Source organism: Dinoponera quadriceps, unplaced genomic scaffold, assembly GCF_001313825.1.
Source record: "Dinoponera quadriceps isolate SergipeBrazil2010 unplaced genomic scaffold, ASM131382v1 scaffold1846, whole genome shotgun sequence".
In the NCBI taxonomy this organism is placed as follows: Eukaryota; Metazoa; Arthropoda; class Insecta; order Hymenoptera; family Formicidae; genus Dinoponera; species Dinoponera quadriceps.
Window position 1 is genome coordinate 341602 of NW_014556140.1, and position 18040 is coordinate 359641.

At 49.4% G+C, this 18040-nt stretch overlaps 1 protein-coding gene across 10 annotated transcripts in view; it reads right to left on the reverse strand.

Annotated features, from left to right (window-relative positions):
- Positions 1-18040, reverse strand: part of LOC106746934 — a 163836-nt gene that overhangs the window by 105406 nt on the left and 40390 nt on the right. For all 10 annotated transcript variants that reach the window (XR_001374625.1, XM_014624095.1, XM_014624094.1 and 7 more), the window contains exon 3: positions 7925-7987. Coding sequence is in view for 9 of the 10 variants with exons in the window: in XM_014624095.1 (XP_014479581.1) it covers positions 7925-7968 (44 nt within the window). In the remaining variant the exon portion in view is untranslated. The remainder of the gene's footprint in view (positions 1-7924; positions 7988-18040) is intronic.

Here is an 18040-nt window from a genome sequence, read left to right on the forward strand (position 1 = left end):
CGGCTTTCCCTGCGCTTCCGCAGTTTCGGATTCTTCGCCATCCATGTATGTGCGACTCGGCGGAAATTCGAGCGCCCTCCCCGCGCGAATTCCCTCCGTGAAATTCGCCCCCTCGAATTCGCAATCTTCTCTCCCTCGATCGGGCTTAATTTCGATGTGTCGATACCGCATGATGCACCGGGCGCGGCAGCCCCAGAGCGAGACGGAATTTTAGAGTGCGGTATCAAAGACACGTATCTTTCAAGAGAACGAAAATACGCGCCTCCCTCTCGAGAGGCTCCGTCAGGAAGGCGCCCGTTTCTTCTCCCGACGCGCCTGGCTGGCTGCGCTCTTCTTTCCGACGAATAACATCACTCTCTCTCTCTCTTTCTCTCTCCCACTTATTCCCTCACTTCCCTTTCTTTCTCTCTTTGCTATCAATAAGCGAGTTTACGCACGGATTTTTTCACAATTCCACCCGCCGTAAGCCGATATGAAAGACGCGAGCCGCGTTTCAACCTTTCCATTAAGTTTTGCGTAATTACGAGAGCATCCGAGCGGAGCCGACGGCGACGTTCGAGTCGTTGGTATTACAATCGGAGTACACAGTACCGTGAATCGGTAAAAACAACCTCTGGAGGCGCAGAATTAACATTGTACTTCGTAATTCCCGCTTTCTCACGGACAAAGCGGGAGGAATTTTTCGTTCGGGGCGCTGACGAAAATCACTTCGTCTCGAAGTTGCGGGGAACGGGGAGGAAATAGCGGTGTCGTTCGACTGCTCTACTCGCGGTGTTGATAAACCTCATAATTATCGGACACTCGTCGCGATTCCAGCACTCTTCGGTATTTACGGCGTTCCGGCTTGTTTCCCGTTTCCATGTTGCCACCGCGCACGTGACACGCTTTGCGGTGGCCGCGAACAAATAGGAACTTACGTGTCTTTCGGCGCGGCATTATCTGTGCACCGGGTGTATCCCCTGGCACGCATCATCGATCAGCGTTGATCTTTGAACGGTCCGTTACTTCGCGTATAGTCGGCCTCGGTAACGCCGAGCTGATACGTTCCAGGCGATTGATCATCCGCCTGACTAGTTGGGCGCGCTTGATTTCTCTGGCGGCGCGCACCCCGTTGCCGGCCGAGCACTCGGCCTGCCCGAGAGAGAGAGAGATAGGCCGTTCGATCGATTACGGGTCGCTTGATAAATAAGAATTTCCACGCCTGCAATGTGCGATCGATATCCGACAGCCGGAACGCGGGGAATCGATCTCGTAATCACTTCCTTCCGTCACACTAGTACAGTCCGTCACGCTTTGTCTCTGACACCTGACAGCTTTGTCACTGACAACGCAGGTATGGCAAAGCAACCTGCCCAAGTTTCTCGGTTGTAAAATACCGAAGGGAACATGAATTTCGTCTATTGTGCACAGTTTTATTAAAGTAAAGGCGCATCAGAAAAGTCTTTCCGCGTCTCGTAGACCCGATATGCCGTCGGCCGAACGGTAAGAAATAATTGTGGCAACGGGGGGAGTTGAATCTCGGAAGTCGCTGCTGAGACCCGGAATTAAGAGTCGCGGAAGTTGCACGCGACTACGACCGACGGCACACGGGTGTGTGCGTCGCGCGAGCGCAATGAAAAATTACGTGCTCGGTGTACGGATAATCGAGTGCCGTTACGGCTCGTTACGGTCGGCGAATTCATCAGCCGGCGATTCCCACTCGGAAGCAGGCCCTCTCTCTTGGGCAAGTTTCGCGTGTGCCGCGGCTTTGACGCTCCTCCGTCGTCGGACGAAGTTGCGTCGACGTGCGAAATCCGCGCGACGGATCGATCGCCGGCGCCGCCGTATTCGCTGAGTACATTTCGCAATTTCCGGCCGTTAACCTAATTTCTAATTAGCGCCGTGGGTTCCGTTCCGTTTGATGCGGCTGATCGCGCCACGGCTGCGTCTCTTCCGCTCTGCGTTCAATTTCAACGGTGGCGGTTCGCGGCATATCGATTTTCGACATATGCAAGAGGGTTGTCGCGACCTTCCCCCCCCCTCCACGCGCTTTATCCCGTGCGGATAAACATCGCCGGTTATTATCTAAGTCAATTTAACGGGCTATTAACTTTCAACTCGGTTAAAAATAAGAATCAACTCAGCCAACCCTGATCGTCATATCTTCGTATCTTCTTATTAACGTTTATTTACATTCGTGCATCATCATTATCATCGATTCGACGAAGCGGTGATGATGCGTCAAACGTTACTTTTCCTTCTGCGCGCGACTTGACGTTTTAAGTGACAACTTTCACGATTTCAGACGAATAATTGAGGCTAAGTTGCCGTTTCATCGAGCATCATTAAATCATGAGGGCCCGAGTATGTCGACGCGATTTGCGAAACACGGATCAACCAACACCGAGGGAACGTGAGATAATTGCTATCGCGCCATCGGATGAAGTTATCGCACGCTGGTCTGTGTACTTACGCTGGACCAACTCCAGCCAACGTCTCTCCCCTTGGGGGAAAACATTCCTGTCATTCGAGCGAAGGGGGTAATAATAATCCGGCCGCGTCGATGAGGCTAATTGTGAATGACACACGGCGTGGGGCAAACAGGATGCGAGCACGTGTGTTCTCACGAACGACCCTTCGGTGTAAACCCCTCCGGCATACCCCCTTCTTTATCTCACTATCAATCACGATGTTCCCGCTGTCGCTCGGCTATCACCCCCGTGTCGTTACGATTACCGTTACCGACAAGCCGCTACATTCTGCCGTTCCGCGTAAGTAAGAGCGGGAGGGGCGGAAAATTCCTACAATTCGTCGGGGCCGAATCGCGCGAGATAGCGACGATAATGGAGCGCTTTTAGCGTCAAAACTAACAAGCCGGCAATTTGATACGCACGACGGGGAAGCACACACGGTATGTGCGTATCGGCGCCGCCATTCCCGGCAATCTCGACGGGATGATGTGTGTACCGCGGGTGCGTGAAGCATGAAATTGCAGGTAGGATCCGCGCTTCGTCGAACGTTACGATCAGCTGTTAACGATCCGTCGTCGAGATAGCGGCCGGCTGCCGTTACGTCACGTCACATTGCGCAATACCGTATGGCGTCCCACGAACTCATTATCGGTATCGATGCGTTGATCTCTCGGTCTCTCGTCGAAGATGCTCGAAAGATGAGTCGTGGCTGCAGCACCTTCGCGATTACCGCCTAATGACGCGAAATTCCGCGCGCCGTCTGTTTTCCCTCCTCTCTTTTATGACTCTCCCTTCTCCACGGAGAAATTTTGCCGGAACACCGAGTGCTCGTCGATATACGCCCTTCGTTAACGCTCGTCGTTTATTCGTTACGGCGCGAATAATCGTCGCGCCAGTCGCGAGGAAGAACGATCGTTCGCCGTCGAGGGGATCCCAATCGCGCGCAGTCGCGCAACAATACTCGCAATTGTTACTAATGTTCGTAATTACTCGTTCCACTTTCGGATTTCAGACTCCTCATTAGGTTCACAATGCCGTCCTTTAGCGAGCGTGAATCCGTGAGAGCGAGAGAACGTGCGGGAAAAATGCCCGGGGGAAAATATCCCGCGTCGTTTCCCGCCACGACACAATCGTCAGGAATCGTTTCTTCGCGTTCGAGAGATCGGTGCGTTTCCACCGGGCTCATTATGGACGATGTAGGTCGAGAGCGCCGTTATTACGAATGTTATATTTAAGATAGTCACGCGCTGTTAACCGTGGCAGTTCATGCAGAGACCAGGTCAATCAGGATACACCGATGTTCGCCGCGTATTACCTCGCGTATTGACCCTCAGCTGTTTTTCACGGTTACAGCGAGCTAACGGTTATGCGAAGGTTATATGTAGAAAAAAACAAGTACATAGTTGAAGTCGGAAGCAACTGTAATTTCTCTCAGTGTGTGAAAACGACGAGCGCGGGCGAAGTTACGAGGGAGCGAGAGTTACGGAGAACGAGAGACGGACGATCCTGAAAGGACACCCGGATAAAAAGCGTTCGAGATATCTCCGCGACATTAAGCGCCCGTCTCGACCGTAATATCTCGCGATATATACCCCGTGGTCGATCTTTCCGAGTAGCCAGCGCGTGTGTCTTCGGCGCGCCGGCATTATATATCGCGGGCGGGCTTTTTATCGGCGAACGGCATCGCGCGGGTCGAACGGCGGGAAACTGACCGGACGTGAAAAGAGTCGCGCGGCTTGCCGCTGCGATCCGACGAGAGCTGGCGAGATACACGGAGAATGAAAGAGAGAGAGAGAGAGAGAGAGAAATGCCGAGAGCGCTGGCCGTCCCTGGAAATGTTATTCAGCCCGAACTGACCGACTGATTGTTCAAACACCCACTGAAGGATCCGTAAGCAGTTAATTGATCTGTGTGTCGATGATGTTTTCGTAACACTGCCCCCGTGGGTGCGATAATTAATCCGACTCGCGACGTCGCATTAATCGGCGGCCGCGGACGAGCGATCCGCCGCCTGTTCGTTCTTCGCTGCGTTTCCGAGCAACCGTCGGCTGAAGAGCTAGCCGTCGGTTCTTTCCGCGATTCGGACGACACAAAGAGAACTACTACAGCGCAACGTTCGGGGGAAGGGGGGGGGGGACGACGACGGGGAAGGAGACGCGAATTCGAACGTCGATACGGTTCTGTCCAAACGCCGCGATTTTACGTGAGCGCGGAAGAGAAGGGAGGCCTTAATTCGCGGTGCTCTTCAGTCTTGATCGCGTATAATTGGAAAACCATTGGTACCGTGACGTTTTAATTAAGCAACGATCGGCTTCCGAACGGCCAGACGCAATCCGCGGGCAGTCAGATCCAGCGGTCTCGCGATATCGCGATGTGTGCCCGAGAGGAGACACCGTGCGTTATACGTAGACGAGACCTTGTCCTGCATTAATTCCGTGCAACTTCCGTGCCGAACTCGAAGGACTAACGGTGCGAATCTCGAGATACAACACAATACAGGCTATTGTCCCGTCTCGTTGATGCCCCACAAACGGTTACTTACTGTTTATACCGTCTTGAGTCTTAAAGGACCTATCAAGGGCTTCTAGAATGGCTTCACGTCCTGTGCTAAGAATATTTTGGAAAACGGATATTGTGAATTCGAGAAGAAAGCGGTATTATGATCTTTGTAGGTCCCCCCTCTCTCTCTCTCTCTCTCTTTTGTATATCAGACGCGTGAGAGTACACAACGAGCCTAACGACACGAAGCTTTTTACACGACGACGCTGCGCGGAAAAAGTGGCGCATGTTGGAAATCAACCCTTTCCCCGTGACCCTTTTAAGCCCCGGGTGATTTGCATTCCGAGCCGGTAAAAGGCTGCGATACGATTTTTATTCGGATGCCTTCCCGCTATTCAGCGGATCCCGAGCCCCGGGATGCAGAGAGGCGGCAGAAGTGTGATTTTAAGATTTACATGCGACGAGGGGGAGCGATTGGTGGAGGGGGAGGGGTACTTCAGCGGAATACGCGAGATCGCTCTAGTCCGCGGATTAAAGCGAGGATGACTCCGCGAAATTGTCCTCCCCGTCAATCCGAGTCAATTAGCTTTCCCGCTGATACGCAATACCTGTCTGGGGATTTTTCGAGGGGGGAGGGAGGGACCATAATAATTTCTATAATAATTTCGGGCGTAATTATTATTATTATCGTGCTTCGCGCACGGTGCATTATAATGCCGGGAGATTACGTTTGCGCGTTTGTAACATAATGCATGGTTTGACGAGTCCGTTCGAGTTTCTGCGGAGTCGATCATTGCGCGCACCGGTCGTTTAATTCTCTTTGCATGGCGGTTGAAAATGAGCAATTGCAAATGAACGGACACGTTTTGCACCGAATACAATTATCTCGGTAATTGCATATACCACGCGGATATGACCGTTGTGGCCTGAGAGAGATCGTACCGAGCGTTTCCGCCGAGATTCGATATTGCCGGGAAAGGTCGATAGAAAGAAGAAGAAAGAAAGAATTCGCCTGTTTCATCAGCCGTAAAAGCCGTGCATACAGTTGAAGCCGGACAAGAGGATCCCTCGATCAGCCTGATACATCTCGCTGCAACGAATTAAAGGCACGAGAACAAAGGCTCGGACAGCCGAGGGAAAGAGAGAGAGAGAGAGAGAGAGAGAGAGAGAGGCAGAAGAGATGGAGCGGAAGGAGGAGGAAGGGGATTGCAGCGCGCTCGGTATCAAAACCGTAAGAAATTTAACGCTCGATACTCCCCGGCGATCTTGATGGCGCGCTTGCACGGCGAAATTTCTCGGGGCTCACTCCTCAATTATTCATCATCGGAATCACGACAGAGCATCCAATCGAGAGCGTCTTTGATCAAAGATACCGTAGTTCCGGTCCGCCCTATCGAGCAGACAGCTCGAAGGACGGCGGCGGCGGGTCGGAAGGTTATACCGGCGCACATCGGATCCTTCGGCACGAACCGAGGCAATCTTCTGATCCTCCTTCGCGAAGAGGTTGCGGAGGGGCCGCGGTTACGCGTAGAAACTGAGTCCCTCGACCACGGGATATACATACCACGATATTGCGAATGCAGTTTCGCGTAATGAACGAAGCGGAGAGATTATTCTTCGTCCGTCTCCCCGCGTCTCTTTCCTCGTCCCAGCCGGAAGACGGGAACGACGACGGACAGTCGCTACCGCGAAAAACATGCCGCGTCACCCGTTCGCAGGTGACGGATCTTCTCTCTCCGAGAATTTAATAGGTAATTATTTCCCGAACTACATTTTCATCTTAATACTTTGCCGTGTGTTCAGCTACTTAACGTGTTTTGGAAAATCCATCGTTTCACGCTTGTTAACGTCATTCCCTACGGCCCCTCGCCCCGCCCTCGATCTTGCTTTCATTCCGCAACCTTCCCGAAGAAAAACGCAGAATTATCGAGCTCTCCGGGTTCGGTCGATAAGCCCGGTGCCTTTAAGAGTCTACGAAAAGTTACATTCCATTATGCGCTCGCCAAGTCCATCTACGCGCCGCTTGCGGTGGCTTTCAGCCCCGGGGGAGGGGAAAAAAAGGGAGACAGACGAGGGGAAAGGGGTTGCGGACATCGGTTTCGAGAAGCGAAGCGAGGCCCTCCAGGAGGAAACTTGAAGCCGAGTACTTCCCCCTCGGCTTTATTCAAATCCGTCGTGGTGGTCCCGCGAGAAGTTCCAGCCGGCGCTTTCCCATTTTCGCCGAGCTCGCGACGCCGAGCAGCGCGCGCGTCTCGAAGTTTCCGGATGGTGTCGCGACGCGCCAAGATCGACGCCGGTTCTCGTTTATCCACGGTGCCGTCGGTGCTTTCGCTCGCCGATGAAATCTTCCTCTCTCGACCGTAAATTCGGTCGCGAACGATCTGGACTGCGACACTTGGCCGGCCGATGACTCGGGATGAAAATGCGAGCTAAACGACGAGACGGCATCTTTCACGCGTAGAGACGTTGCGACACCACTGATACGACACTGATATCGATATTTTCCCTTCGATACTGAATATTTTTATATTGACACTTTCGATATTTGTACCCGATATCGATATCGGTATTAGAGATGGGCGATACGGGGAGGAAATATCGATATCTTGTGCGCCAATATCGAAAGATACAGTATCGATATTGCATCGCCCGTACCTAACTGGCATCGCTAATGTTTTCGATACTCTCGGTCGGATCTACGCTTCAATACTAGCATCGATACTTTCATAGCATTGCGACATCCCTATTCACGCGCGCGACCGACGATCCAGCCTTTTCAACGGCGTAAATCTTCCGTTTCTCGTCCTTCTCTCTCTCTCTTTTCTTGTCAGCTCTTTTATTTATCGCGCACGTGTTCGTTTCGAGACCTCGATTTGAGAACCATTACCGGTACCGTGCGCCGCTGATGGCTATGCATAATATAGCGGCGCCGCATGCTTTATTCCCACCACCGTGAATCGAGAGAGTCCACTTACTCTGGAGCAGGATTTCTCCAGCGTTGCGTTCCAGCCCGCGCCATCAGGCATCAACCGGCCGATCTGAAAGCAGAAAGCGTTATTCCTAGCGTGACAGTCCCGAGGAGAGCGACTTATCGATGATGATGCACGGATGAAATGTCAAACTTCGCGGTAACGCGATCCGGCCTGACATTTCGTGTGCGCTAAATATCGGCCGGTCGGCCGATTGCGAAATATTTATTACGTGATTTATCAGCCGATGGCACGTAACTGCTGGACCGTGGCGTGTACACGGGTATTCCGCGACGAAATCGCGTGCTCCGATGATTACGGCCGACCGCAATTGTGCATACGTGTGTAACGTGATTCGTTACGTACGCGGAAAAAAGGATATTTGGTAACAAGTACGGAAATTTCGCGAATATCTGCCGACCAAAATACTTGATTAGCGCGATCAAATAATTTAGTCCGGTGTACGAAATATACAATATACGGAATGACAGTACTCGTATATACAATACATGAAACGAAATTATTTCCTTGCGCTAATCGAATATTTGGCCGGCAAATATTCGTCGAATTTTCGTACTCATTACCGAATCCTCTTTTCAGCGTATCTCGATCGAACTTCATCCGGGCCGCTTTACACTGAGAAGAGAAAAAAAATTATAATTTTGCGAAGTAAATATTTCTCATGATATTTTCTTCGATATTGATCGGCCACGAGAAAATTTCACTGCGGTGATGGAAAGTATATTTTTATGAAATACATCCAAGTTTTCTTATTAATTAATTTATTCGCTAGGAATCAAATTTTACCTCGCCGCATTTTTAAATGAACGTTCACTTCTGTGAGGTAAACACATACTTACATTTCAGAAATTAATTTTTAAGTTTTCTTTTCTCTCAGCGTAGTGGCAGAGGCGCACGAATTCGCGGGGATATCGCGATAACAAGCTGATAGATATTTCTCGGGAAGGGTTTAAGCGTATGAATCGCTTTCGTTAATGGCACGCCGCGGTTCCGCGTAACCGTGTGCGCGACGGTGCGAATAATAAGTATAATACGTAACGAATGGTGCATCTCTTCGCATAATCCGTGCCGCGCGCAGTAGAGGTAATAATGATTGTTATTTACAGTTACGAGAAGATACGAGAGAGTCCTATTATACATCGTTACGCAATTTTCCGTATCCGCACCTCGTAAGACGTACGTGTGCGGGATGGAGATGCGCCTCGAAGGAGGCACCGCGAAATTAGAAGAAGAACCTACGCTTACGAAGCGAAGAAATTAAAGCTTGCGTTAATTTCTGTGTTCTGGATTGTTTTAATAAGCGTCACGGACGCCCCGTTGATTCGATGCGTCTCCGTCTCGTTTCTACAAATAATTCATTGACGTCTTCATTCGAAATTAATGAGTGAATAATCCGATAATTCGCGACCGCATAATAGCTTTAACACACGATATAACCGGGTTATTAAGTTTTTTCTAATTGTACAACCGATTCATCGCATTATCGATTATTCAATGAAACGGCAGCGATACGTCAATGCAATAATCTATCCCCGTAATAATAACTTTATGTTAACTTCCAGAAACAAATGTCTACGTTAAAAACTGTATATTAAAAAAAAACGAATAACTTAATTACACTAGTTATTTAAAAATTACCGCTAATTTATGGAAACGTGCACCCGTATTAAGAATCCATTTCAAGTTCGAGTAAGGCACTAACTGTTGTGATTCCGAGTGGGCAATATTGTTTACTGCTTCGAGCGAAATCTTCGTTCTCGTTTCGGGCGAGAAATTCCACACCGAGAAATTTGACGAGCGTAAATAATTCACAAACTTTAAGCGGGCCTTGCTTGCCTTTTATGCTCCCCCCCCCTCCCCCCTACCCATTATCCACGCGACCTGTTCGCCGCGTTACGCATATTCTATCACAAATTTCAACCTGACGGAAAGTACGCGCGCCGAAAGAGCGCGTTCCGACTCATTAACGCGATACACAGCGACGTTGTTCGACGGTATGTATATATATAGGTGATGCATCATTTCACCGCGTATCGGGGCGATAATTGAGGATCAATATTCGCCGCTGACCGGAAGATTAGTTATCGCTTCGCGAAACTTCGCTCGCGACGGTAACTCGCTGGCGGCCGGCGCGCGATGATAAATATTTGCCCGGTAGGGAAAACGGATAAAAGCGCGTGACGCCGCGATATTTTGTCGGATGGACGGACGGAAGGAAGCACTACGGAGCGTGTAAGTCGAGCAGTGGCGTGTTTACGGTGTGTACATACGAACTTAACGAACCGTCGGAAATCCTCGTCGGCGTGCCTGGTCGGAGAAAAGCTGAAAGTTCAGCGTCATTCGGCCAACTTATCCCCTCGAGAACTCTCATCGTATACCGTCGCCGACGGCCGCTCTCGTAACTTCGCAGGTCCGCCGGCGGTTAACTCGCGGACTCGCGTGTGTGTTGGCCGAGCGCCCGCTTTATTGCCGTCATAAATGTCCGTTAATCTGCATCAATGTTGCCCCGGCGATTTCGCGCGACACGTTCCGGGTCGACTAAGAGAGAGAGAGAGAGAGAGAGAACCGGCCGGCTCGGCATGTCGAGAAAAAGGTCGAAGGTGAGGTCGAACGCGTCACGTCTCTTTGTGGCCCCGTCGTTCCCTCGAGCGGAAACAGCGAGAGCTTATCTCGTTCGTGTTCGCTTCGATGATGAATTCCACCGAGTATCGCGATTTTCGCGCAGTTTAACGCGCAAGGTTGAAGACGCGGGAGAGAAGGTCGAAACGGGTCGAAGTGGCTGTAAAATCACTTCACGCCTCGTACCGAGAAGTCAATAGCGGGAAAACCGAAGGCCTACATCATCGGCACTACGATTCTGATCCGGACTCCTTTGAAGCTTCGAGTCGAAATCTCGATGTGTTTACAGATTTAATTTAATTTCAATGCTATTGCGAAACAACCGATTTTGACGCTAAAATAGCGAAAACGGAAATTTGAGGCATCGTCGCGGTAAATTATAATCATTAGAATTCAACCTATTTTAGAAAGTAATTACCTACGTATACGAGAACCAAGCTGTCCGCTATTCGAGAATACAAAATTTACTAGTAATTTACAAATATACAATGTTAAACTAGGTCAGGAAAAGTTCTGAGTTTCTGCAAAAGTTTTGCTGAAAAAACTACAGTCGTGTAAAAAGCTTCGGTTGCAAAATTCCGACTCGGAGATTCTCCCACGCGTACACACAAGTTCCCAATTTCGATTATCCATAAACGAGACATCCGATCCGGCGCAATAAGATTCCTCCGCTTTCGCGTTTCGAGAGAGGAAAGAAAGGTGGCTGCAATGATCGACTATCGCGGTCTCCTCATGTTTCAAACACGACAACACGACGGGCTCGCGAGAAACTACGGACCTTCAATAAAATATCGCGCGTGTAAGATTAAACTGGCTTTCTATCTTCGCGCTCGTCGAGGGCCACCCTCTGTTCGAAGGATGCTCCGGATGCGGTCGTTCCGCCGAGGATGACCCTTTGCACGCGCGCGCGGAGTGAGTACAGGGAGTTCGGAGGGAGGTTTATATTATGTAAGCAGCGTAGTTGTAGCGTAACTTCAGCCAGCTCATGCATATCTCAGCGACAAGTGGATGCCACTTCAGCCCTGCCTACGTTTTTCGACCCGATCGGTCGACCAAATATCCCTTTCGACAGCGTTTTCCGGCACTCTCTCCTTCGGAACCACCCCCTCCCCTCCTGTAGAGAAAGCAGCCGCTATTCGGCTGACAATAAGCACGTAGCGCGGGAACGGTTTCCGGACGGTTGCGTGAACGTTTGCGTACGATACGTGATACGAAATTCAAGATACACAGGTAATAGAATCGCTAATCTCTAAAGTGCAATCAGTGCGTTGTCGTTGAAAAGCAGCGAATAGTCACCGGCGATCACAGTTGCGACTATAATACTGCAAATCCGACAAATTTCGCCGAGAAAATCTGTCGATAAGCAACAACTGTTTTCATCACCGTGAAGTCGAAAGAAATAATATAAAAAAAATAGATATTCGTTACTTTTTTTTTATTATCTTACGAAAATGCGGTTGATCTTCGTTAAGTCAGCGTTAGTGCGGCTTATTTTTAAAAACGTTATCCCGCACGCTTATCCCGCATCCATGAATTTTAATCCGAACGATTGATGGCGCCGAGGGTGGAGCCTGTAAAGTATCTCGTACCGTGCCCGCGCGCGAAATCTGGGTCAGATTTTTACAATTTAAATGGCGGTGCCTTTCAAATTCAAAGCGCGGAGATTATCGAGTTGCTCGGCCCTTTGAGGGCCTCCCACTAATATCTGAAATTTCTCGGGCCACGCTGCGCCAGGATAACACAGACACACACAATCATCGCGTGCATTATTTATTTCGCACCGGCCGGAAGGGAGGAGGCAACTCTCCCGCCTTGCGTTTCACGCGGGTAATTATTGTTGCGTTCGAAAAGAAGTAACACGCAAGAAACATGACATGTGCGACAGATTCCTGAGACTTTCGCGACTGAGCGATTTCTCGCTCGCGCCGTCCGGCACGCCCTTATCGATCCGGAATCGCCGACTCGGGGCGAGTCGGATTTCCAACCCGCGGCGTAAAATCGCGCGCTCCGCCGTAGATTCGCGATAAAAATTCCCTATTTATCGCGCGCAGTCCATAAGGGAAAATATATCGGCGGCTCCTTCCCGCCCTCGCGAGCGATACCGCATGGAGAACCACCCGACTCTTTTTCCCCTTTTATTGGACTTCGACCGATATATATCGTGACTTTTAAATCCACAAAGTGGCCGCGGACGTCGAACGGCTTCTGCGAAAAGAAACGCGAGGGTGCATTTTCGTCGGCGTACCGAAAGAAAACAAATTTCCTAGAATCGAGTAAACGTAATACCTGTTTTTCAGACCTTTCAAATCGAATTATATTTTTATTAATTTAAACGTATTTCAATAGCTTGTGGTAAATACTAGTGATGGACGGTCTTGATTCGATTTTTAGGATGACCGATGATTTTCCTCCGAAAATCAGTGTTTCTCAATCGACTTCTCGATTCGTTCCGCTCGATTTTTCCGCACGAATCTCTCAGTAGAGAAGCAATTTTCGATCCGTTGATATGCTTATTCAATGTTATCTCGTTTAATAAAAAATCCACGCTGGAGTAAACTTCTGATAAAGTTAAGATGTTGTTTTAAGCGTGCATTACAGAGAACGGGATGTCTGATAATTACCTCGGGATTTTACTCCTAATAAATACTTGTCAAAGAATATTGGAGAAACCATTTTACTCGGATCAAGCAAACATCACTTGAATAGTAGTGTGCTTTCTTCTTCAGTGTACATACATACGCACACAAACACACGCGTACACACGCGCATATCTGCGGATGCAGGCGTCGACACAATGCGACAGCGGGATTGGCTAGTTATGAACATTTTTTGCGGACGCCAGCACAGCGAATCCGACCTGCAGCTTCAGCAGTATTGCGCGGGTCTTGGCGTACAAAATGCGTATAGGAGCGTCCTTACTCTACACCCCCTCCCCTCTCTAGCCAGTTCTGCTTGCAACGGCGCCATCATCCCCCTTCTCACCGCCTGCCGAGTCAACCCAGCTATCCACTGTGGTCCCCTTCGCCCTTCTTACGTTTTTTAGTCCAGCCTCCGCTCTTTCCCATTCAAGAGACGTGATTGCAGGCTGCATATTTTATGAGGCCAGCCTCCGACCGTGTACCCATCCACCCAAGCATCCAGCCAGCCAGTCATCCCCCATCCATGATGGATCCGTCTGCCCGTCGATATAGTCTAACCTTGCACTTGTCGCGACAGTGTCAAGACTTATCCTTTTACCTGCCTCCTTCTTTCCCCGCCGGTCCTTAACATCCACCCCACCTTTCACTTTCATCACGATGATTATTTAATCTGAGAAAATCGGCGTTACTTATGGGCATCCCTAATAGACGTTCGCGACAGGAATATCTCGCTTTTATATCGGCGTTCTTGGGGTAATATTCGAGACGCATTTTGCCCGCTAATCGTGTATCGACGGAGAGCCGTGTATATATATATATATATATATGTACAATTGCTGGATGCATCGCGACATTACTTGCAACGTCCGCGTGCGCGTGATGGATCGCGCGCTTCCGTCGCGACGATATCGGGATCTCTCGCGTGTTCTCGACGTCGCGTACATCGTCGTGTCTTCCCCCCAGTCGTTAGTCACATTTATGGCAGGGAAGAACTGACCGAATCGGATAGGGGATGGTGGAGAAAGGCGGAGAGAACGGGGGGAGAAGATGGGAGAAGGACAGAGAGAGAGAGAGAGAGCGAGCGATAAACTCAAAGCACGTATGGAAGTTCTGATGAAACTGGAAGAGTGCTTATCACGCGCGCGCGCGCGCACGAAAAATTGCGCTCTTCTGCGTACGTAACGCATTTCGTGAAAGCTGTGCGCCGCTTTCGGACGCACTTGACGTGCGGTAAGGTGGAAATGAATCGGGAAAGTCGACGTACCCGACGACGACTCGACTCGGCACAGCCGTCGTATCCCGAGTCGAAATTTTAATACTACTTTGACGCTCTTAAGGATGCCTTACGTTTTTAAACGGCCGATAGACTAGTAAAAACCTACTTCGGCGATACCGATGCTTGTTAGCTTAAATCTCTTATATCCTGTAATTCAACAGATTAAATTTTAACGTTATTATAAAACAAACTATTTTGACGCTAAATACAGCGGAAATTTCAAACATCGTCATGCTGAAAGTTGGAGTAAATTATATCGTTAAGCTCGAACATATTTCGCTATTTCAGCTCGTACTGGTATAGAATTCAAAGTTTAACACGGGCCAACCGAAATTCCGACTCGGGATCGTTTAACACACGGTCCACGGTCCGTATTAACGCAAACGAGAGAGGACGATCCGTGCATCGGGTCCCCCGGTATTTTCGAAACGCCAAAACGCCCGCCTGCAAACTCCATCCGCTTGACAATTCTGCAACATTTATACCCGCGTCGACGCGAGATCCGAGTAATTGCGCAACTGCGTCATACATAATCGCGTCGGGAATTAAATTCGCGGAGTACCGAGCACGCGCGCGTTCCAATCTGCTCTCGGAGCCGGCGAGAGGAAACATCAGTCTCGGCAAAAATCAGCCTTCTCTCGTCAATCACGGCGGCTAAGCGACGGCAAGAACTATCCGCGAGCGGTGTTCGCCGGTATCTAAATAAATTAAATGCAAAATCATCTTCATCTCGACCAAGGTGAATTTTTCGGATTTTCATCTCATCTTTATCTAAGTGAAGATGAAATAATCTGAGGCGAACACTGTCCGTAGGATTCCGATCAGCTGCCGCGCGCACCCCGAGGACCGATTCACGTTTCGAACAGTTTCACCGAGGGAGAAATCACAAGGGGCGAGCGAGACGTATTTATAGAATCTGACCGACGCGCGGATTGGCATTCCGCGCTCCACGGCTTCTGCTACCGGTCGAAATTGCGGATGAATAACGACGGTGCAACGTGGCAGCGTATCAATCTGCACCGCGGAAGTGAGAATTGAAATCCAATCGAACGTATCCATTAGAACTAGTCCGCGCGCGCTATCGATCCCATGGACGACGCGTTCCTTCGTCGTTTTATTCGCCGGTACCAGTCATTTAATATACCGCGCCGCTCGCGCGGCGTAATGCGAAAAACACGAGCGCGGTTTACGTTGCGCTTTACGTTGCGTTGCTACGTCGTAACGTCGCATTTCGGATGAGAGCGGCCGCGTCCCGACATCACTGTGATAAAGCGCTTTAATCGTACGGCGATTAGGCGAATGACTTTTCCATGACGCCACGGAATAGCCGTGGCGAGAGAAGTCCCACGAAAATCATAGTCATTTCCGGTCTCGACAGTATGTTCTTCCTGTTGAAAACAATGGAATCTTCTTTTCTAATCTTTTCTCATAATTTTATCAATGTTAGTCGAAGTTTGAATCCCCCCCCCCCAAATGTGACAGCTTCCGTACTCGAATTCGTCAACATTGGTCGCACTTTCCTCGACTGTTTTTCCCATAGAGATATAAGAATAGAGGGAACAAGCCAGTAAGTGGAAGTGATAGAGGCAAAGAGAGAGATGGATGCCGAGTGTCCTATCTGTCTCTTTCTAGTCACGCGCTGGGATTGGCTGCCGCGCCAACGACGATATAGCTATACATTTTACTCCATCCAATTCAAAGAAACTGTCATTGCTAAAATGATCACTGCAAATATATGCTGTTTTCACTTCATAATACAAAGGTAGTTGAAGTATATTCAACCATTTACGCCTTATATCTACATCCTTCGGTAGCCTATAACATTTACATATTTTTTTTAATGTAGGAAAAAATAACATATAATTATTTGAGGTATTTGTACTTTCTTACAAGTGAAAACTGCGGTTACATCCAGGATAAGACTCCGCTTTGCATTTCAAACAATGCTTCATTTTTAAACAAATCGCGTCCAATTATTATTTTGTTAACGTTCGAATATTTAACGAATTTTAATTCTACACACATGTGCACACATATTTACAAAACGAAATTTTAGTCTGCTTTCTCCCCTCCTGACGTCGCGTGGTCGTCTTGGCGGCTCATTGTAACAACCAATCACAGCGCTCGACTAGAAAGAGACAGATAGGACACTCGGCGTTCATCTCTCTCTTGACCTCTATCACTTCCACTTACAGGTAGCATATATCCCTTGTTCCCTCTATTCTTATATCTCTATGGTTTTTCCCACTTCCAGTTTCGAAAGTAAACGAGAAATCGATCGATAAAAAGTTTAGGCGAGAGTCGAAATGCGAGCGAAGCGCCGAATTCCGAGATGTCAATTCTGAATTTTTCTAGCGCGCGCGCGCGTTGAATAAATCCGGATTATTTCGGTTTACATTAATTATACTTGGCGCAACGCTTCAAGCGTAAAAATACGCGTCTCTTTTTTGCGCGGCCCCCCCACACACACACGCGCGCCTTGAAGGAATTCGTTTGCCCGCTCGTCGCGACGCCGTTTCTCCTTTACCGGAATTTTTCCGCGTCCCCTTCCTTTCACCGACGTTCGCCGTAATTTCCGGCTAACCGAATCCGCGTATTTATTTATGCTGTCTGCAGCTTAACGGCCCGTAAGTACCGGCGCCTAACTTCTGCGAATAAAGGGGAAGTTCGCCCTGTGACTTGGGGCAAAACGTACAAAAGAGACGGGGAGTGTCGATCGTGGATAATCTGGTCGAGGAGAGAGACGAGAAGGAGAGAGAGAGAAAAGGAAACACGAAAAAAAAAATTTAAGATAACGCGGGAAGAGAGAAGAAAGAAGCACTGGACATGAGAAAGTACACATTTCTCAGAAGAAGGAACAGCAATTGTATGAAGTCAAAATTGGGCGTGAACGTGAACAGACAAATAGATGAAAAAGGAAACGTGCATCGAGACAATGATATAATTACACGAATCAGTTATTATTCAGCGAAATCGAAACGGCGGGAGTAAATCGGCTCGACAAAAAAAAAATCGCAAAAAAATCCCTGTCAAGAAGTGGCTAAAATATAAAAAGCCTCAAAGGCAATATTTTTAACAAGCCAGATCTCGTCATTCATACGAAAAGAGGCTCTCGGAAAAAAGGCACGGAGAACGCTAGAGAGCCGGGAGAGAACAAAACAAGGGCGCTCGCGCGAAACGATCGGCGAGAATAAAGAAAGGTGGAGAAATCGTCGGGGAGTGAGAGCACTCGGCCGAAGTATCGGACGAAACACACACACCGACACATAGAGCTGCGAGAGACCACGCGAAGCGTCGGGTAAAGTCGAAACAACGATAACGAAGCGAAGAGGGGCGGGGGGAGAACGCGGGAAAGGCGACGGAGCACGCACGGAGGTCGAAGGTAAAACGAGGAGGACGCGCTGATGAATCGCCGCCGCCGCCAGTCTGCGAGATGCAAGGGTGCACCTAGCGAAGTAGGGGAGGGAGGGGTGGAAGAGGAGGTAACGGCGCGAAGCAACCACGCGCGTTTCACGGAGGGGAGGAAGAGAGAAGGTGGATATAACGAGGGGCCGGGGGGGGGGGGGG